We start from the raw sequence: 22,967 nt of genomic DNA, 5'->3' as shown, positions 1-22,967 counted from the left end.
GTTTGAAGATTTTTCGGCTGGAGACGTTCTGAAGGCAAGGTGTGTTTCACTTTTTGGGGGTACTTTTTGCGCCCTCACTCCCTATATTCCAACCAATGTCAGCAAATAGGTTAGTTTCAAAAAGTACTAAGTTCATTGCGCTCTTTCATTTGATACCCAACATGACCATATTCTCTGAAAAAAAATTGTTCCCAACCCTTTCGCCTATATGGGAAGTCTCGTTCCCTGTAGAAGATTTCACAGACCACATAAAATACCTTATAACGGCGAAAGAACTTTTAGTTTTAGTTTTATTATGGCAAGCCGCAGACGTGGTGGAAATGGTGGAAAATGTTTTATTTAATACCTGGCGTACATATGGTTTAAACTTTATTGGAGAATATATTTATTTTGCCTCCGAATTGTACTAATTGGGACTGTAGCAACGGAAGTAAGAGAATAAAATATAATGCTTATTATCTACTTGGAAAAAGTATAGGATATTGTATAATGTTACATAATTTATTTACATAAAAGACATATCTTAAGTATTTAAATTCGCAATAATATGCGCCTACTTATTCATTACCATTCGAAAATGATACATTCCTTAGGCTTCCAGGGTAAATCTTCACATTCAGTTTAGTTATGTTCGTATTGGATAGATATTTAGATAATCAATATCATTATATGTATTTTACAAAATAATATATTTAAATTCACTTTCGACCTTGCACTGTCAACTCAGATGAAAATTCTGTTTGGCCCAAATATTGACGTCATGGGGAACTTGAATGTGTAACTCGTTTTTATGAATGCTTAATGATAGGTCATACACTCATGAAATATAATAAAATAAATTAATAAACACTAGTTGTCAATACATGGTTTACATAGAAATTACTTTTAATATTATTTCTAGCGTTATGATTCCTTTCCTATTACTTTATCTATCCATGGTACAAACTTCTGAATGTTGGTGTAAACTCCTGGTAAATGTTCGCGCCCGCATCCAATGCCCCACGAAACTAAACCTATGAGGGTTTTGCGTCCATCTAATGTCAGTGTCAGTGGTCCACCTGAATCACCCTGGCATGAGTCCCGACCTCCCTCCTTATAACCCGCGCATAGAAAAACATCATGAATGACTTCGTGACGTCCTGCAGCGTGGAACCATCTCTGACAGCGATCGTTCGATATTACTTCGACGTCGACTTCCTGCAATAAAAGGGAAAGTCAATAATTTCATATTCATATGTCTATTCCATACAAAAGTAATAACTTTTGGCATGTTGAATAAAAGTAAAAAATTACCTGTAATACAGACGGTACTGTACTTTGTCCGTGGCGTGTCCTACCCCATCCGGCAACTGTTGCCTTTTTACCGACGAGTTTCGAAGACTTTGGTGGTAGACAGACGGGAAGAATGTGCTGTTTATATTTTACTGGGCGATCTAACTTGACGAGGGCTAAATCATTTTGGAAATCTGAAGGTGAATAATTGGGGTGGACCTCCTTTCTTTCAATATTATACTCTTCATGAGCAAGCCGTTCATCATGTCCTCTAACATCCCATTCACCAAGACGTATTTTCATGTTTGAATTTGGTGTGCTAAAAGAAAGAAAAAATATTCCAAGAATTAGTCATCACATTAGTCAGCATCTATGTAGAAGATAAAGGGCTGCTAATAATCAAATGCATATGATTATTGAGATAATTCATCCATAAAGCCTGTCTTAATAAGAAGCCTTAAAAAGTTGTCATAATACCTATTAGTGATCCTGCGGTTGTTTTTCATGGACTCTGGTGGAAATTAACTTCTTGATGGGTAAATCATATGCAAGATCACGAACCCGAGCACCAATAATGGAGCATTTGCAAATTTAAATTCAAAGATTTTTTTTAAAATCACATATGTATGCATAAAAGTTGATTAAGTAAATTAGCCCGTTAACATTTGATATTTCGGTCGCTTATGGTGCAGAGGGATGCCCCCCACCTGAAAACCGGGCAGGTAAGTGGTAAATCAAATAACACTCGCGGATCAAGCCTGGATACGCAAAAAGATGATAACGCTCCACCAGTATCATTCATCCAGAAGCTGGTAACGTCGTCGCGGATAGAAATGAAATGGAAAAAAACCTATGATTTTGAGCCTTCTATTATACGTATGGCGCGAATGAAATTTTTAGGTAGCAAAGTTAACCACACATGGCATACTACTTTCACCCATCAACTGCTGAAAATTTGAAGTGGGGTTTGTTGTCGAAGAACTGTTCAACTAGCTCGTCACATGATTTAAACCCATCGATGAAGGGTGGCGTGCAATTCAAGTTCAATTGAAGTCCTTTAATGTTTGGCTAATCAAGTGTCATGCCTTAGCAGAGGGGAAAGAAAATTGCCTCACAGACTTGTTCTACCCGCTCCTTAGAAAAACCTTCGATGACATACTATCTAATGACAACATTTCATTCGAAAACTTCGAAGTAAAAGATGAATATGAGGAGGATGCAATCTTAATGACAATTTTACCGACGCTTATCCACTTCGCCAACAATAAGAATCTAGTTGAAAGCTCAATCCATGAATTCACAAAATTATATGCGCATTTCCAGATGAAAAATTATTCCATCAAATTGGAAACGACCTTGCCGAGGGACACGCAGCATCAAGAATTATGGATGTCAGTCCCCATCGCCGCGCCAGTTGTCTTACTGGCGGGTATCATGGGCGAATTTGGCTACATTAAAAGGAGCTGGACACCTAAGTTTACTGTAGGAAATTGATAGTACAATGAGAAAAAAATACATATCCATCTTGAAACAAAAGTAAAATCAAAAGAAGCCTCCACACTAAAGCAAAAGCGTGACAGAAGGCTTCCCCTGAATGAATGTAACATGAAACCTCATCAGGGATACCACTGAAGAAGTCTGACGGCATTAATAATGGAGAAAACGAAATGAAACGAAATGAAAAATGAATATTACAAACTTTTCATTACTTAAGCTCCACGAACGATACGCTGTAGTCCACCAGGACTACATCGGAACCTACGGTAAAAGACCTGTAAGTCAAAACAATCTAAATTCAATAATGAACTTGATGAGGATTTGTGACAAAGATAGCAATAATATTAGGGACAATAAAAACGTAAAACAAGGGCAGGCACAATATTTCCAAAACCTTCTACACTTGGACTCAGAGTCGAAGCCCACAAATACACTCACAGTTATATAGTATAGCCCTTAAGTCTGTCAGTCAAAGGAATCTTTATTTCTCACAAAGTAATAAATCAAACGAATGGAAAAGTACACCATTAGAAAGGGAAAACATAGAGCTTTCAAATGAAAAAAAAAGCCGCTAGCAGCTATACAGGCCCGAATTCTGTGAGGCCACGCATCGATCGCTTCACGCACGATATGAAGCGGCATTTCTCGAGCTGCACGTAGGTTGCTGGCCTTCAAACTCTCCGAATCGGTGTAAGTTCGATCGCTGGCAGTCTCCTCTAACTTATCCTAAAGGCTGTAGTCCAGAGGATTCAAATCTGGGCTACTGAGGCCCATACATCCACGGTCATGAAGTCGGAAACATGCGCGACTAACCCCTGCTGAATTATCTTGGCTTTGTGAGCGTGTGTGAGCACCACGGTTTTCCAGTGAATAGAGATTGGTTGAATGGCTCGACTATATCCTGTAGCATCTTTTCGTACACACTCGCATCAGTTACTCGGTGATATGAGACGTTCCACTATACCATGACAGAAGTTGGATGGTGACGACTTTGGACTCGCGGAGCATTTTCTTTGGCTTCATAAAAATTGTGAGCATATACTCGATCATTTTGTCGGTTGATATTTTCCTCGATAGTTAACATTTTTTCATCAGCAAATAGAATTTTGCGATATTTTTTACCGGGAAATCGTTGCGGAAGAGCAGCAGACGGAATTCGCCGTATTTCCTTCAGTTTTGACATTAATATATGGCTAACACACCGTCGCGCCGGTACGCACCGAGACCGAGATCTTCTCGTAAAATACGACTCATACTTCGAGTTGAACGCCCATTTCCACATTGGTGCAACGCAATAATCGGGAATTTTTTTCGTAGTTATCGAACTTCATCGAGTTGTCGTTCCCGCGCTACTGACATTCGGAACCTGAAAGTCTGACGGAAGAGGGGTATGGTTAGGTATTCTTTGTGCACAGTTTGGGCCGCCTAATATTTCTCGCCATACGCATCGATTGACAGAACTTATGGCTATACTATGTATATGTAATTCGTGCCCCTGTTTGCTTACGATAACCGTGGTTTCTCAAGTGTTTTTTTTTTTTGCCAGTGGGGTATTCGTGCAATGCTGACCACATTGCCTCCTACAATGTACTGTAGTGTACCGTTACGGTCTTCAACAAAGTACTATAACACACTTCAAGGCAATGATTCAATACGGATTGTTACGCAACGATTATTATTCTATAATAAACGATTTTTTTTGCAAAACTTGGTTTTTTTTATTACCTCAAAGGTAGTTTTTAATGTACCGCGCATAAATTATCATCATCATCAACGGCGCAACAACCGGTATCCGGTCTAGGCCTGCCTTAATAAGGAACTCCAGACATCCCGGTTTTGCGCCGAGGTCCACCAATTCGATATCCCTAAAAGCTGTCTGGCGTCCTGACCTACGCCATCGCTCCATCTTAGGCAGGGTCTGCCTCGTCTTCTTTTTCTACCATACATATTGCCCTTATAGACTTTCCGGGCGGGATCATCCTCATCCATACGGATTAAGTGACCCGCCCACCGTAACCTATTGAACCGGATTTTATCCACAATCGGACGGTCATGGTATCGCTCATAAATTATGCTCTACATTTAAAAATTTCTGCAAATTGAAAGAAATAAAAGGCAGGTGGTCAATTGTGCCTATGAGTGTATAATCTCCTAATTACACGTGATATTAAATATTATCAAAGTAGAATCAGCCTTTTCTATATTGAAACTAAAAAATCCGTCTGACTTTCGCGGAATCGCTACCTTCATCAGGTAGGTGATTCAGACCTTTTCACCCGTACCTATAAAATAAAGCCTCCAGGGTCTAGACGGAAAGGAATCTTCACAAAAGGAGTATATTATTTACAACAAAAGGAAACAAATTCGGTTATGTTGCGTAATGATGAAGGAATATACACATTGTGTACGATCTGCAAGATCCGGAGAAGATCATTAAACGAAGGACGAAAGTGTACACTGAGTCAAGTTATTCAAGAACGTCAAGACAATTTTATAACTGGACGATCTACAATTGATGAGATATTTGCAATAAAGCAGATACAAGAAAAATTTTGGGAACAGTGCCAAGTTCATAGATTTCGTTGTTATATGGGTTACAGAATCGTCCATCCTATTGTAACCCGCTAGAAATTCTGCAGGAGATTCTACTCCCGAACGCAGCCAAAGGTTCGTAATTTTTTTTTGTTAAGAAACCAAGTGTCCAAGGAATACATGAGGACAAGCAAGATAATAGTCTTGTACAATAAGAGCTTTGATCCTACGGTGAGATGTTTCAAGCTGAACAGTGTGTGTTGTCATTTGCGACCCTAGACAGGAAAAATTACCAAAGCTGTAGTCTCCAATCTTGATTGTTCTTATTTGACCTTCACCGTCAAATGGCGCTACTAGACGTTGTTGCCTCTTTGGTTTGTGGTGCTGACGTTGCCACCATATATTTCTTCTTGGTTTCACCAAAGTAGAGTCATGTCGATTTCGTCAGCATAGGCCAGTCGTTGATATAATTTAAAGAGGATGGTGCCTCTCGCATTTATCTCTTCATCGCGGTGCACGATAGGGCGTTGTTGATGTCGAATAGTTTCGAGAGGGATTCTACTATAACAATTTATCTGACGTCGCACATTGTTTAGCGTTAGCCTAATGAATCTATCGATTTCGTCAGGATACCAAATTCTTCCATGGTCGTGTATAGTTTTACCCTGGCTATGCAGTCATGGGCGACTTTTAAGTTAATGATGGCCATATTCCAACAGTTTTTAAGGTTTTGTTTGCAGTTTTAAGTTTTAAGATGATGGCGGGGAGTGGGAGGGGTGGAAAGCAATGATTTCTTTAACGGACCCGTTCTCAGAAACTACCCAACCGAAAAATCTGAAAAAATTCATGAAGCTGTCTCTATATGGTGCCCAGGTCTCAAAATACTCTCCATATCGATATCTGTTTAAATTAAGTTAATAATAGTATATTACCATATTTTCGGCAAAATTCAGTAAAACCCCCTTAAGTTTATCTCAGAGGTATGAAGGTCGCAGACTTTAGTCCTACAGCACTAGAGCAGTCTTTAGGATTTCTGATATTGTTCCTGAATATTGTGCTTCCACGTTGGAGTCGAAATGTACTCCTAAGTACTTGACTTGACTTCCATACCCCATCGCTCCAATATGCCCATTCTGTCGGAAATGAGATTTCCCTCTTTGTCTCGGCAGGAGGGTCGGGGTATCGGCTATCTGCTTTATCTCTGTACAGAGAGCGCACGTTCCATGAGAAAATGTGCAAAACGCCGAGTTCGTTGTTGAGTAGTTAATTCACTTGGAGGCTCGTTTTGTGGCTTCGTAGCTTGTGTTTTCCGTGTAGGGTTGTCAGCCCTATCAAACGCCGTTGTTACGTTGCTTCTGCTGATGGTACCACAGAGCTCGGTTTATTAATGCCTGTTGGCTCCGCCTTTATTGTATTGTCTAAAATCTGAGAATGAAAATGCATCAACAGCAACATTAAGTTGAGTTTATTTTGCAACAGTGTTCTCTCTGTGAAACTATGTAATACTAATTGATGGTGCGAAAATCCAATTGCGTCCGGGTGTTGGAGCATTTTATTCATGGTCGTAAAGATAAACTACAAAAGAGCAATGTGGTAAACATTGCGCTCTCCTGTGGTTATTACCCTGACTTGACTCTGCTACTCATTCACAGCTGATCGAATGATATCCGACATCCAGTCATGATACAAATTACTTTGCCAACAATAAGATTTGAACCGCGACCGCTATGACAGACTAGCTTTATAACTTCTAAGCCATCCTAGCACTATACACATGGAAAGTTGCCGTCGCTAATTTTTGGTCTCATTAGGCTGGAACCAAGCCATTGATATTGTTTTTATTTATCTATTTTACTTTTCAATGCTAGCTGCAGCCATTTCGGTTCAGATTTCGACTACACAAAGTTGACCCCATTGTAAGTTCCTAATGTGATAGGTTTGAATTTCATGAAATGTTTTCCTTTTTACCCACTGCCCGTTTCTACAAAATATACACTGCGAACATTAATATTTTTTGCATTTTGTAGTAGCACCTAGTTCTCCACGTTCTTCGATTTGATGTTCTTATTCCGGCCTGTTGAGGGAACCATACAAGGCGAACTTACAAGAAATGGAAGGGTCGAGTGTACTCATAGACAGATATGAATCGATTTGAATAGAACAGAACAGAATTGTGTACACTTCACCAGGAAGAGCCTTAAGATCATAGTGGGAATACTCACCGGTCATTGCAAGTTAAATTACCACCTGGGAAAGCTACCGTTGATGCTACTCTATTTAAGAAATAATGAACTTAAATTCTGGGGAAGGTTACAGTGATCATTTGGATTGTCTATAGTCAACCACGGGAGCAAAGCTACTCGAAAACACAAAAGCGGTAAAAGTTTACGTAGGTTCAAACGACACTTAATTGCAGCTCTTTTCGGTGTCCTATATCCCATCGAAAGGAAATTCTAGTGCTAACCAGGCTCGGGAATCTAGATGGGTCCTTTTGGATACTTCAGCTTCCCGACATCATGTATAAAATTCACTTGTCTTCTGTGCGGTGTGTTGACATCGCACCCGGATCAGCAGTAATACATATATGGAAATAAAAACAAACTGAGCCGACCACGTGCTTGGGGGCGGAAAATTCGAGTCTCATGTGCTGTGCTCGAGATGAAAAGATACACAATAGATTGCATCCCCATCCGGTGCCTCTTATGCACTAGGTGTCGATGAAGTGCGGTCTATTAAACTCCCACACTACCTCAACATTTCCTACGACCTCGACATTTCCTATGACCAGGAAATGTCGAGGCATGGAAGCAAGGAAATGCCTCTTTAAAAAGATTAGTTGTAAGCCGTCAATTAGCCAAAATATGTGAATATTATATAAGGATAACAGAGCTCACATCACCACAACCCGTTACTGAAAGGGACAAAGACAAAAGAAAAAAAAATTATTAGAAATCGTTGGCGAAATAAGCTCTTGCTACCTTATTAATAAATCGATTTGAAAAATGCTCTGCGATGACAGTACCTAGGGTTCTCAGAATGATCGCTTTCTCTAACTTGAGCAGGAATTCCAGCGATATACGCTGGATATTCTGGGCCTAAGCGAAGTAAGATGGTGGAACTTTTCTCCCTATTGCTGCAATGTGTTTCTGGACTCTTGAAAGCCAAGTGGGTAGCAGACGTGAACCCGTCTTGATCTGGAAGCCGGTTTCTGACAGACTTCTAACTGCAAGATTCCGGTTCATGTTAAGGAGCGTCATAATTGCTACGTGCAATGCAGAGATTTCCGATATAGTGGAGAAGGATGATTTCTAAGGGCAATCAAACGCATTTCTGGAGAGGATTCCTAAAGATGACATTGTGATCGTAATGGGTGATCTGAATACCAAGGTGGAATTAGATAACACCTTGCTGTGATGGTGAAACACGGTCTTGACGCCCGTAACGGTAATGGTGGAGGATGGTGGGTTTCTGAAAGTTGCACCGCTTCGTCATTGGTGTCACCTTGTTCGAGCACAGAGTCCACCATAAAGTCAGCTGGGTATCAACTGACATCGGCCTCGAAAGGGATCACCATCTGATGGCCCCTTACATTCGTTTACCCCGTCCACCATAAAGTCAGTTGGGTATCAGCTGACATCGGCCTTGAAAGGGATCACTATCTGATGGCCCCTTACATTCGTCACCTCTCGCAGAGTTGCGACCTCCTAAGTTTACCATTGGCCGCCTGTACACCATTTTGCTGTTCAAATGGAAGATATACTGAGAAACGCGCCTTGATGAACATTCGGTCGTTATAAAAATTTCCCTTTTCCGGGTGCTATACAGGTCGCCGGCCACGATCCGAAGGACCGTCATAAGAACGGTTTAACTGCGCGATCGTGGAAGCGGATTGATGAACGGAAGGGGTTTGAGGCTCTATTGACCGCTGCGAGTGATAGCAGATGTAACTCGCTCAAACTCCGACACCGGCCGGAATCCAGAGAAGTTCAACGTAGTGTACACCGTGACAAAAGAGAATTTGTAATTGCGTTAGCGAAGGAAGCGGAAGATGCCGCAGATCGCAATGATTTAAAAAATGTACACCGCATCCCGAAAGAGCTTGCGATGCTTTCGATGGTTCTGTGAAGAATATTAAAGGCGGACCTCTCATTCACGATGACGAGAAACAGAAAAGTTGAAAAGAACACTTCACTACAGTTCTTAACCGTATTACATCTGGTGAGGTTTCTCCTCTTGCGATGAAATGGCTAGTTACCGTAGCATGCGGATGCGGACTTCCAAACAGAAGAGAAATTATTTTGGCCATCAAGGCATTGAAACGGAGTAAAGCCGGTAGGTTCGACCGTCTCCCCGCAGAGCTATTTATCGCTGCACCTGCACTTCTGCTACCGTTTGAGTGTGATAATTGTAGGGGTGTTTTCGTGATCCCTGTAGTTGTAAAAATAATTGGGAAAATAATTCTGGAACACATCAAAAAACATCTCGAAAGCTTGATCGACAGAGAGCTCCGGAGCCTCCTATATGAACCACATCAACACCCAACGGATCTTGTTGGACACTGTTTAGACTTTCGCTTCATCTGTTCGCCATCGATTTCGAGGAAATGTATCTGGAGGGCTCCCTTTCTCGAGAGAGTATGATTGCCAGAAAAAATCCCATCAAAGGTAAATGGCAACCATATATATACCATATTTGTACAAACGGCTAAAAACGCGGTGAAAAACGCCATCAAAGACTTTCTTGGGTTATTTGTTATATATAGGTAGGTATATATTTTTCCTCTTCACGCCTTTTTGTGGAGTCTCAAGTTTCAATGAGACTGTGCTTCAGTTTCATTGTATTCACATATGATGCTATGAAAGTGATAAGCTTACAACGGATTTAGTTACTTTGCTGCCAAAAACCCAACTTCTAAGCAAACAGGTAGAAGTTTGCAAAGTTCGGTCCATATGACACTTTATGCGCAAAAAAATCTGTTACATAACCCGAGATCAGATTGCGTAGGGAAATCCACAACAGATCGGATCCTCACACCACTGCGGCAGCCTAGTCCCCTAACAACTGGGCTCCTTTTTCAAAAGCCAGATAGCAAATCAAATCAAAACTAAGATAGGATAAAACATATAATCAAATGGTATCAAGAGGGAGTGGTACTGATAGTAGGTGTTAAGCCCTTTTAATTTCGTCTCAAATCTTATATACCACGTCTTACAATGTAAGAATTTCCACGGACTCCAATTTTAGACTCTTGGAACAAAATGCGTGGAAGTTTTGGATTTCATTTTGGCAACCTGCCACACATTTACGGATATATGTATATAAATTTTTTTAATTGCCACTGTTTCTCTATGTTAACAGCTCTTTATCAATATCTACTTCCTTGGGGACTGTCTGTATCTCCTAGTATATTGGAGACATTGCGAGAAAAAAATGAATGCAGTTAATCAGCTAGAGTGGGGGAGAAAGCTGCAAGGAGCCAGATCCCACTCGCCACAAACGTTTCTACATAGTTGTGCTCCGTAGATAATGTCACATTTACACTAGCTCGTTGCTAAAATTCCAGCATTAGGATGCCACCGAAATCTTATCCTTCAAATCGTTTGAATCCTAGATATTAATAGCGGTTAGGATGTTCGGAGAAAACTGTGGCAAATTACATATATAGCAGGGAAATAGAAAAGAACGAAATTTTCAGTGGTTTAGAAACTTATTTTTTTAAGACTATATATATATGAATATATCGTGAGTAAAGAACACTTCTTCATAAATTAGGATATACTATACGTTCCTAACGTACGAAACTAAATAGGGACGATTGATATAAAACAATTCAGGTTTACACAGAGAGGAATAAAAAAAAAGGGGGAAAATGGGGAGAAGGCAAGAAAGTGATCACTAGTGTAGAGGGAGCTCGCACTGACAGTGTATGGCAATACTCTGAAAGATGGGTATGATTTTTTAGAGATATGTGATCACGGTTAGACTGAAAGTATGGTGAGATTGATGAATAGAATATCTAGCCCATTTACCCAGTGAGTATTTAAGGAAACTCACATATTTACTACAGGAGCATCAGAGTGCGATTGTCAAGGTTTTTTTGTTAGTATTTCAGCACACTCTGGTATACAGTCAAGACTTTAGGTAGGAGGCAGCTGAATCCTTAAACCATAGCTTATGTACTCATAAACTGAATAGGGTCATCCCGATAAACTGTGTCAGAAGGTTCCAAGTATGCGGGTATTTTGTCTCATAACAGGAATTCAATATAATATACGTAAATAGTTTTCACATACTTACTCAAATAAAAACAAAATCAACCAGATTCAATCTATTAACAGGAGTAAAACTGGTCTTTGAAACAAAGATCGCTTCAATTTTGACATACAAAGCTCCTACAGTCTTAAGCCGCTATGTATACTGAATAAGTGAACTTTGACAGGAAACCACTCAAATTGTGGCACCTATGTGAACCGGGTATAAATAATGAAAGGCAATAATGGTGAGAATAGTCTTCAATAGTTTCCGTTGTTTTAGTCAATTGAAGTATATTATATGATATATGTACCTGTGCTATGTAGGGAGTATATACATATAATGTTAAGATGTCATATCAATAGAATTAATAACATAAACGTTAACTACATACGTGGCAACACAATGAGCAGCAGTAACCACCCATCGATCAGAAACCAATGCTCCCCCGCAACTCAACTTCCTCGTCAAGAATCCTGACTTGATAAGAGCCACTTGCCAAGGATGGGAAGCAAATCCTGTTGAATGTCCGCCAACGATTCGATTCGATCTGGTAAATACCTCTCCACAACCTGTAACAAAAGGAGGAATTCTCATTAGGACCTTTACAAATGCTTGATTGTATTGAAGAAGTATTTTACATGGTGAGAAATGGTACTACATCGGAAAGTTTCCTGTGAAAGGGTTAAAATTATTTATAAAGTATTAGGTGTCCTTGATTAATTGTTTGGTGCGTTTCTACTTTTAAACGTGGATTTAATTTGATCTGTGATTTTGAATAATCTGTACCGGGGACAGGACGATAAACGTCGCTTTCGTACGGTCTGTATGTTTCTTCGCTTGAGGATGACCCCATTGGAGGTAGAGGTGGGGGTGGTGGTCCGAAATGCGAAGGCGGTTCTGGTCTGGGACCGGTGTCGAAGAGTCCAAAATTGTTGTCAATATGATTAGTAACGCCATGTTGCGATGCTGTACTGATGCTATTCGTTTCATGCTCCCAAATCGGTCGTTGGTTCGGAGGCGAGTAGGAAAATGGCGGTCGATCGAGAGGTGGTAGAGCTGGCGTTTGGGGTAAACGATCAACACTGCTGTGTACATAAAAAGGATACTCTGTTGGTGGAGGATGATGATGATGATGCTGGTAGTACGGGGGAGTGTCTGGATAAATGTCATGCAAATGAATGATGTCGCCTGAAAACATGATTTTAAAGTAGGAATGCAAATATACTATACCTGATTCAACTTTCAATTATTTTTGGTGTTATATTCATGGTACCAAATATAATTCTTTAACTTTATTTGCTGCAATTACGGCTTGTACAATGTTATGATTATTTAAATTTAAATAGGAAGGATGTTGTCCTCAGTTTGTAGAAAAGAACTCAAGGGTTAACTGGAATATTATTTATTGATAATAACATCGAAAATTTCCAGAAGAGTCCTATTGCAGTTATACTGTAAGTAATCAATTCGGACATTCTTGGTCTTGCCCTTCAGAAAGTGGTTGAATTAACGTGCAAGAAAGTTTAGGAAATTCTTTCTAGCACAAAGCTTAATATTTCTCACTTAAACTATATTTTTCTGAACATTTTAAAGAAATTGCAGGGAAGTTTGTAGCTGATAATCCCCCTTCAATTCCTTAGAAGCACAATTAGCTTATTTGAAGGCACAGACTCATTGGCAAAGTGTTTTCCATTAAATGCTGAAAGTGGTCGATTATAATGTCCCCGCTCTGCTCTTCCTTGATTATAACATTGTGAATATTTTTTGAAGGAAAACAAATCACACCAAATAGCCACACGCTGGAATATACTAACGTGTTGTATATTCCAGCTTGTGGCTACCTCCTGCTCCACGTGGTGACCGCTGGGAGCTTTTTCTTAACGAAAAGCTCCAGACGGAGAATGAAGGCGCGCTAAAAACAGAATAAATTGTACGAATTGGCCCTCCAAGTTGGGGGTTGGGTAGGGCAGACAACCCAACACATAAAACCGAAGTTACGAAGTCACGGAAGGAGCCTCGGATTAGACTGATAATACAACGACTAACCTTGCAAAAACAACGAAATAACGATTTGCGTGTTTTCTCATGGAACGTGCGCTCCCTGTACAAAGATGAAGCAGCTAGCCGAAAGCCTGTCCCAATATAGGGCTGATGCAACAGCGTTGCAGGAAATGCGTTGGACAGGGACCGGTTTACTGGAGAAGAGCCACTACATCATATAATTTAGCGGCCATCTAGTAAACCATATGTTCGGAGCAGGTTTCTTAGTCCGCAAAAAAAATGAAACCTGCTGTTATTGGCTTTGAAAATGTAAGCGTAAGGGTAAGCATTCATTAATAAATATAGGCTTAATCAGCGTTCACGTCCCTACAGAGGAGATTCCAGAGTCGCAGAAGGATATCTTCTACGAGGCAGTTGAGCGGATCCTTGAAGCCTGTCCCAAGTATGATATCAAAATCATATTTGGAGATTTCAACAGTGAAGTAGGGATGGAGCCCATATTCAGGCGATACGTCGGCTCCCATAGCTTACATAAGGATACTAATGATAATGGACTGCGCATTATTCAGTACGCAATATCGAACGAAATGGTTATAGGAAGTGCTTGGTTTGCCCGGAAAGCAGTGAACGAACATACATGGGCATCTCCGGTTGGGACGACTTTCAATCAAACTGGCTACGTGTTGATCGAACGCTCACCTTTCGGCGTTAAGATGCCAGATGCCCTGGAGATGAAGCATCAACAAATGATCTTCACAACCACCTAAAGAGCGTTATCATTGATACGGCCTTGCGGCCGCAATGGTTGGTTTAACGATTAATGTAAGCTAGCAACGAAACGGAAGAATGCTGCACACCGAGGGAACTGCTCAATAACAAAATATCGGCGAGTTGGAGGTCCCGCTAACTGAAGACGACGGACAAATACTGCCACCACCAAGCCTAAAAGAAACAGTCCGTGCTATCCACTGGCCTAAAAACCAGAAGTCGCCAGGAGCCAATGGAATTACAGTCGAATTGGTTAAATATAGAGGCGACCAACTACACCAGGCTTCACTCCAAGTAAATCAGCAACAGATCATATTTTCTCTGTGCAGCAAGCGATGGAAAAACAGTTCGAATAAGACTGACTAGGCTGACCTCGACCAATGTGCGAGGCAGATAAAAGCAGCAGGATCACTTTCAAGATCATTCAACATTAACAATCGTCTAAGAGAAGGGGATGCCCTATCATACGTCCTCTTCAACCTGGCCCTCGAGAAAGTGAGTCGTAATGCCGACGTAAAAGCAAAGGACACCATCCTCTTTAAGTTTTGCTCCAAGCGTCTCACCATCGGGTCAAAGCTCTTACTGTACAAGACAATGATCTTGCCAGTCCTTATGTGTTCTTCGGAGACTTGGGTTCTTAGCAAAAAAACTGCGAACTCTTGGCCGCGTTCGAGAGAAGAATCCTCCAAAAAATGTTTGGCCCACTATTATTACATTATTTGCATATCAGTATCAATTACTCGAGGGAGACCTGCGTATGGATATACATATATCTGTAATAGAGCGTGTGGGTAGTAACCAATATAATAGACATGTATGCACCTGGTTTCCAGTGGATTTCGTTAACATATGTGCTTTTATGCAGTGGAAATGCGTTAGATCAATTTATCAATGCAATAATAGACAACCTTTTGTTTATTTAGGATGAATACATTATTCACATAAGGAGAACACAAAACCTTCATACCCAAAGCGTCAAGCTTAAATGGCTCTTTCAAAAATAAAGAGCAATTGAATTTTTGACACACGAAACCTTGTATACCTTTTTATACCAAGCTTCCTGTTTCCCGAGTTCTTTTGCATTATTTGAGAAAAAAGTAAGGAGAATTGAAATACCTTTTTTCAAAAGTTACACATTTTTTAATTTTTATTATTTTTGCACCTATTAAGATTCATATTATTAAAAAAATTAGTTAGCAATGTAAAATTAAAAGCGTTTTGTTTTACACTCTAATTATGACCGGACTAATGCCACGTAACTTTGTTGTTTGTGGCACAAATTATTGAAAAGAATTCTCAGAAGTGGTTTGAACTATGGCTAATATAATGCCTAAATTTGATTGAATTCCAATTAATTCTTCCCAATTAAAGAAATTCCTTTGGGATGTGAAACTATGACTTCTAATGGGGTTCCCCCTTGCCTATAGTAGAGGTAGTCTTTAACATGGGGCCCTCTGTTCTTTCATCTCTCAGGAGCACGTTTCAAAATGACTTTTAAAAAGATTTTATCGTGGAGTAGAAGCGCCAACGGCCCAAACCTAAGGGAACTCATACGAACCTACGGGTCATGGGGGTGTTCCTTTATTGGTCGCTTCAAAACGGTATGTTTTACATATACTGGCAAAACAAGGCACTTGATATTTCATATAATCTAAAGAAGCGCGAAGTGCCAGGAATCCCACGCATATTTCTAAACAGGTATCGCAGTGCAAGGAAGGGCTTTCGATAGGTTCTTTGCAGGGTCACACTTAAATGTGGCTCATCTTGCAGGCTTACTTTTTCTAATTTCTAAACGCGGAATGCAAATTTTCTCTTGCAATGACATACATTACTTTGCAGCAACAAATCACACTCCCATTTTAATAAAATGAATAATATTATGTCCTCATTGAGAATAAGGATTTCTTGTAAAGGATTTCTTCAATTTCATGCCGGAATACTTTTCGGGATTATTCCAATCTCAGTATCGGTTTTAAATTCAAATGTTGAAAGATGTTCATACATACGCATGCTCTCTTTTTATTTAGAAACTCTTTAAGATTTATGCAAAACGAAGAATTGACTTACATTTGTAGTTTGCGGAAAATAGCTAGGGGTAATGAGCATCAAAATATTGAATATTAAGTCAATTGAACTACGACATTCTAAACTATTTACCATCATTACCTTGATCTTCTCTGCCTGTTTCTCGAATAAATGATAATAAAAATTATAAACTTCCGTATCTATATAAACAATTTATGAATTGTCTGTGAGAACTGAAGGCAAAACTATAGAAAATTGCCATGGCGTTCCGTATGCAAATTGTCTGCATGCAATGTCGGTAAGTATGTTTTAGAGATTTCGCTCCGATTTTGATGATTTCGCGGAAAAGGCGGCTTTATGCCTGCCATATAAAAATATAAAATGAGTGTATACAACTCATGAATTTAAATAAAAAAACCTGAATGACCAGGTAGAAATGGCAATTCTAGTGCAAAAGTACAAAATGATTTCTGAAGTAATTTTTCAAAACAGCAAAAGTTTGCGTTTTGGGTTTTATGCAGACAAAAATTTGGTTAAATTCCCATGAAATTGCTTTGTTATTTTGAGTAGCTTTTCTTTACTGCGTCACCTCAAGTCGTTCGTTCACACTCAATTAATTGCTCACATGAAAGTGAAATTTTCATTGTATATCAGTAGAATAGTTTTTTTTTGGTAATTTCCGAAAGGTAACATCCGGCTGAGGGAGTGAAGGTATCACTCACACCCGCATATATTGGATATAGGAATTTTCCGAACGGAAAAAGTATTTTATCACAGCTTAAGCGCCAAGGGCATAAGACTATGGATTCATTACGCCAAGAGGCAACGAAGCATAGCCAAACTCTCAGAAAGTTGTCGTAAGTCAGTTAAAACAGTTCCGCAATGACAGATAATAGGCATATGTTGCCCAAGCGCTGCAGATTTGTTTTATGAGTGAAAGTCGAGTCACGTTTGTACTTACTTGCATTGTGCACAACACCAACGTTTGTATCGGCGTTTGTGGTTAACTCTTTTTCAACACAACATGACCAAATCATTCCTCCCGAACACAAATCCATGGGTTTACCTCCGCTAAGAACGCATGATATTGATAAGCCACACTCGTATTTCTGGCCCTTGTATCGACATGACTGCGGGATCACTGGAAGAATAGAAATATAATTAAAGATGTTATGTAATCAGAATAATAATTGATATGTTGTGAAAAATTATAAGCTGATTGTCTTGTAATAAATATTCTCCGTTGGATTTGGTCTATTATAGAGGAAGTTTTCGGGTATAAAAATCAACGATACGAATTTGGATGGTGCACGCCACTATCAAAGTGTGGCGTTTAGTAAAGAAATAGCTAAATATGTTCAGTTTTTGAAAAAAAAGCAGTAATATATTCTCTGGAGATTTCTAAACAACAAAGAGAGTTCACTATGGACTTCACATTTCATTAGCTTCAAAATCTTTAAATGTGATTTCCAAAAGTATTTTTTTATACGATGACCACGATTATATATTTCTAAATCTATATTAATAAATAACAAATTTCACTGTTTCTTTTCAAATGTTTGGCAGATCATCTATCGTTCAATCTTGTGTCTTTATTCGTTTCGTATTGTTTCGCTTGCGCAAGAGAGGTTTGAAGAAAATATGCAGTATGGGGGAGAACTCCCGGAGTATCTTTATAATTTTTAAGACCATTTTAAATAAAAATTTAAATTTTGAAGAACTGAACTGAATTATAGCTAGCATAACAACAATGAAGAAAATTTTACAGTTTTTCTTCCAGACAATCGTAAAATGAGGAATCGTCGTGGTCGTTTAATTTTCGTTGTTTGATGTGGTCAGAGTCATCCCCAGGTTAAGTCATGTTAAGAAATTCTCGTTACAAATTCAAGAATAGTTTGTTCAAAGAAAAAACAGAGCGAAAGACCCCTTTAAGAAAAAGCAACTGCCAATATGTAGATTACTGGTTTCGAGTCTGACTATAAAATGGAGTACAACATTTATATATTAAACAAACAAGCACAGATAGCATTTGCACAAAATGACGAAATAGCAAAGTACAGTATCCTCCCATTGAATTATCAACAATGAACTTTTTTAAAAAAAAATACTATACTCCTGGGTTTTTGATTGTGAAGGAAAATTAAAGTATGTTGTCTCCTTCATTTTTGTTTCCTAGAATGAGACGCCCTGGAATAAAATTTGAACCATTGTTTGTCAGTCACTCACATCGTTTTTTAAGCTGGCCTATGTTTCATATTCGATTTTTCAATATTTGTGTGCTTTTTGAATTTTTCCTCGGGAAAATCGGAAAGTTAAGCTTAGAATATTTCTTTGCGAGTCTTGTAGTATGTTTAGCGGTAAATGTGACCAGAAACATTGATTTTATTTTGCATAGATAAATCTGTTTTCCTATAACAGGAAATGGAGATATTAAGCTACAATAGAAGATGGAAGTTGTGCAACTTTTCAAAGAGGGACGGAGAAGCTTTGCAGCGATTACCTTAAATGTAGGTGTTTGTGATTCATTAGTGGCTCAAATAGCAAAAAAAAATTCAGTATTGTTCGAAAAAATTTCAAGGGAAAACGGAAGGCTACTCGAAGGGGGGCCGGCAATTTTTGCGAAAATTTCAAAAGGGTTGAACTGTATTTTGGATGACGTGAGAGACGTTGGCATATCCCATTTTACAATATGCATACGTCTGTATAAAAATGGGTTGAAATGCAGGGGGCCGGCTAAAAAGTCGAAATTGACAGAAACGATGCGGCGATCCCTCCCGCCATATATCCACAGCTAGCAAGAATTATCTAAATTCACTGAATCTGGATCTACTGCCTTGTCTGAGCAATTCTCCAGATTCTCGGAAGGGAATTCTTGGTCTTGTCTGAAACACAAGGTAGATCAACGCAGAAACACCACACTTGCAAATTGTATTGTATAAATTGTATTCGCAGTATACCTGATTGCATAAGAGATGCTATCAAAAATGGGGCGGGGTTACAAAGTACGGCGATGTTGGGCTTAAACAATATTACACATATATTTTACTCAAATAGTAAAGTTATGTTTTGTTAATCTAAAGTGAAACTTTGGTTTCTATTGCTGCTTGGAGTTGAAACTTTGCATCTTTTCCTAGCGCTTATAATTCAATGGGCAGGTATTGTATAACTAAGAACAAATACAAAAACTATTAATGATTTCTAACATATATATCGGAACTAGTACTGAAAACGAGAAACTTTAAAAGGAGAAACAAGCGAAAGTTCTACAAGGTGCGGCAGCATAACTTCCTTTTTTAAAATCGCGCCATTCAGTCGGTTGATGTTGTAGCGGGGTGATAGTGATCTCGTTTCAAGAGGCGGTACTATAAAGTTTTGTTTCAGTGGTCATCACGCATTGCAACAGTGGAGAGCGTGCTTTTTCCGTTGAGGACTCGATATTCTGTGATCGTACCCCAGCACCGTTGCTTCGTTAGCTCCGAATGTGGCGATCACCATGCCGTTCTGCGCGCAAACATGCGTTTCCTTTTGGGCTTTCCGATCATTCTGTGAGGAGAATTCTTCATAATGATCTTTAATTCCTTCCTTACAAAATGAGGATTGTGCAGGAACTTTTCGAACATGACTTCAATCCTCGGGCGGACGCTTGTGAGGTTCTTCTCGAAGTCCTTCTTGTTGGGCACTACTATTTTTATAGTGATAGAATCCGTTTTAATTTGTGAGCATCTACCAACAGACAAAACTTTCGCTACTGGGCTGGCACCAATACCCGAAAATTGCAACAAAGGCGACTACATTGCCCAAAGACCCAGTGTGCTGTGAAATATGTAGTAAATTCGGACCCCTATGTAAACATATTACAGGCATGTGTTCCTACAACTAGATAAGTTGGACTATGAGATATTTGATTGCAACTAGACCAGGTAACGGCACACAATTTAAGTGTATCGATGGATGGAATACTTCCCAGGGCGCCTCATTTCAATTAGGGGTGATTTGGAGTGGCTCGCCCGCTCTCCCGATTTGGTCCTTTGCGATTTTTTTCTATAGAGATTTTTGAAATCTCATGTTTGTGCGAACCGTCTAAGGACATTACAAGATTTGGGGACCAACATCCAGGAAAGAGACAAACGCCAGAATTTGGTTTACTGTATCGAAAATGGGAGATGTCACCCAGCTGAGTTGATCTTCAAAACTTTAGGCATGTGTCTATATTATAAAAAACAAATGAACATTTTCTGATCCATACAATGGGCTTTTAATAAGTTTTGAAAAAAGGACGTTACGGTGCAGAACCCCTGTATAATTATTTGGCGGATGGTTCTATTGAAGTAACATGAGAAACGCTACCCATATGGAATTACGACGAAGGCGAAGTGCATTTCACCACACTCGACAATACCTGTACACAGATGCGGGGAGAATACAGCGAAAATAGTACATTACCAATATTAAGCTAGTTAGGCAAAGAAATCGGCAATCAACCATGGAATGAATCTTGACCATCCCTTGCCCTGCCATTCTGCTTCTGGAGAAAGCAGGGTATAGACGGTAATGCACAAAAAAAAACAAGCTGGCTTCAAAAAAAGAAGGTTATGTCTACCATTCAAACACCCTCCGACAAATTTTAAAATGAAAATCACATATGACTTCCCCGGGGAAGGAACTAATTCAAGGACCCTACATAACGGCCTGGATGTATTACCCAATATCGACCAGATCAATCCCTTCCGACTAAACATGAGAGTTGAACTAATGTGCACGCTCTCGCTAATAATATGCAATATAAGGAAAACTAAATGCTTTTTGATTAATCCAGGAACAGTACTACAGTAGAAGAAAGATTTACCATAATTGATGGGATTGATATCAAACTAGACAAAAAGTTGATACGTTGTTAATAATTAAAAGTTCGGTTGTGCCCGTGGTTTCGGGGCATGCAGGTCATTTTGTTTGGACTTTGAGAGAAGATCCATTTGCTTGCTTGCGGCATTTTTTCTCTAATCTAGCATTCTTCAGCATGTCCATTATCCCCTTTTCAAATTCCAAAATTGCATCATTACCAAAGGATTAACTTATTTTAAATGATTATTTACAAATGATCATGTAAATTCCTCCTAGAAATTTTCATCTATTTGCCGAAACCTGTTAAAATGTTAAAGTAAATTGCTCTTTTACTTGATTTCCACTAACTTAGATAATCTTTTAGATATCATGAAATCTATTAAGCCATACTTCCTCGCAAGTAATAAAGAATACGGATAAGAGTAAAGGCAATCCTCCTTTACGATAGAGAAGTACGACTCACTAACATGATAAACAAGTTATATGTAAAAAATTGAGTTGAAACAGTTGAAAGTGAGGCACAATTACTGCGTGTATATCCTCGTGAGGATTCAGAACAAGTTCCGACAGAGGGGCATTATTGAGACCCCTCGCCCCAACTCGGACCGAAACAGAGAGAGCGTATTTCATTGTTCAATGTACGTAACTATAGATGAGAAATTTGTTTTCTCAATATACTACAAGTATCATATCTGACAGCCGTATTTTCTGAAAATATGTCGACATCTGTAAAATACTTTTGATGATATCGTTGGGAAGATAGATAACCCTGACCCGTAACACACTCCAAAGTTGTTAAAAATTAGATTGTGAGATCTTTGTAAAATTTTTATGTGATGTACATGTAAAACAATGTTCCAATTTTAGAATAAAATTAAAGAAGTAATTTAAAATTCATATGTCCCAGTGACAATCACCACTTACTTATAAGTGCGTGGTTACCACTTTCAAAGCACCATTCTTCGCACCCAGAAAATCGAACACTTCTGTTTCGTTAATAACAAGAACCCTACTTTGCCTCCTGATCGACCAGTTGTGATGAAGTAACAACTTTCAACCCAAGAATTTGTTTATCCATCGCTTTCAGAAGCACCGCCGACATTTGGAGCAATGTTACCAGCCAGCGCAACTATAATCGAGGAAGCAATAAAACGAATGAAATCCGGGAACGCAACAGGACCAGGCGCATCAACTTAATGCTCGACCGGACCAAATGGGAAGCAACTTACTCTCTCTTTTTTTGGTCCACGGACCCCTCGTTTAGGGGTTAGCACCGAAACTTTGAAAAAAAAAACTTCAGGCGATGATGGTTTTACGGTTTCTTACCAGAGTAGAGGCAAATCGTCAGACGGTGCCTCACCTCTGCCCTGGGAGTAGCGTGACCGAAGCGGCTCGCAGATGTTGAGTGCTCCTTTATATAATTCGCAGCACACAACATGACTACGGATTGCATTGAGCGCAAGTCCGCCTTATTGACAAGAGCTTGGCCATAGCTGAAAATATTTTTTTGAGAAGTGTGGGGTCCTAAGTCCTCATCAACTTAATGCTCCTCTTTGTTCTTGTTATGGACACTGGCACACGTCCAGCGCCCTATACACTGCTTAATGCGCATGATGTTTTCTTTGCGTCTCATAGCAAAACTGGAATGATTACCTCATACAACACGGTCTTAGATTGAGTCAGAATGAAACTGAATTTTTGACGACCGAGCCCCCTAAAACAGGCACTACCACTATCAAGGGCGGTGACATAACTAAAAGTGAGCGATCTAAATG

The 22,967-nt window shown here is 39.4% G+C and overlaps 1 protein-coding gene across 4 annotated transcripts in view; it reads right to left on the bottom strand.

Annotated features, from left to right (window-relative positions):
• Positions 1 to 339: 339 nt before the first annotated feature.
• Positions 340 to 22,967, bottom strand: part of LOC119646919 (serine proteinase stubble) — a 64,432-nt gene continuing 41,804 nt past the window's right edge. The window contains exons 2-6 of one of the 4 annotated variants that reach the window (XM_038047594.1): positions 17,312 to 17,491; positions 12,343 to 12,744; positions 11,948 to 12,125; positions 1,294 to 1,591; positions 340 to 1,197 (exon numbers count right to left, since the gene is read on the bottom strand). In XM_038047594.1, coding sequence (XP_037903522.1) covers positions 904 to 1,197; positions 1,294 to 1,591; positions 11,948 to 12,125; positions 12,343 to 12,744; positions 17,312 to 17,491 — 1,352 coding nt within the window. In that variant the 3' untranslated portion in view covers positions 340 to 903. The remainder of the gene's footprint in view (positions 1,198 to 1,293; positions 1,592 to 11,947; positions 12,126 to 12,342; positions 12,745 to 17,311; positions 17,492 to 22,967) is intronic. The other 3 variants (XM_038047593.1, XM_038047596.1, XM_038047595.1) reach the window with 3 other exon arrangements.

This window comes from Hermetia illucens, chromosome 1 (assembly GCF_905115235.1).
Source record: "Hermetia illucens chromosome 1, iHerIll2.2.curated.20191125, whole genome shotgun sequence".
Taxonomy (NCBI): Eukaryota; Metazoa; Arthropoda; class Insecta; order Diptera; family Stratiomyidae; genus Hermetia; species Hermetia illucens.
Note: the sequence above shows the minus strand (reverse complement) of the source record. Positions and strands in the feature narration are given on the sequence as shown.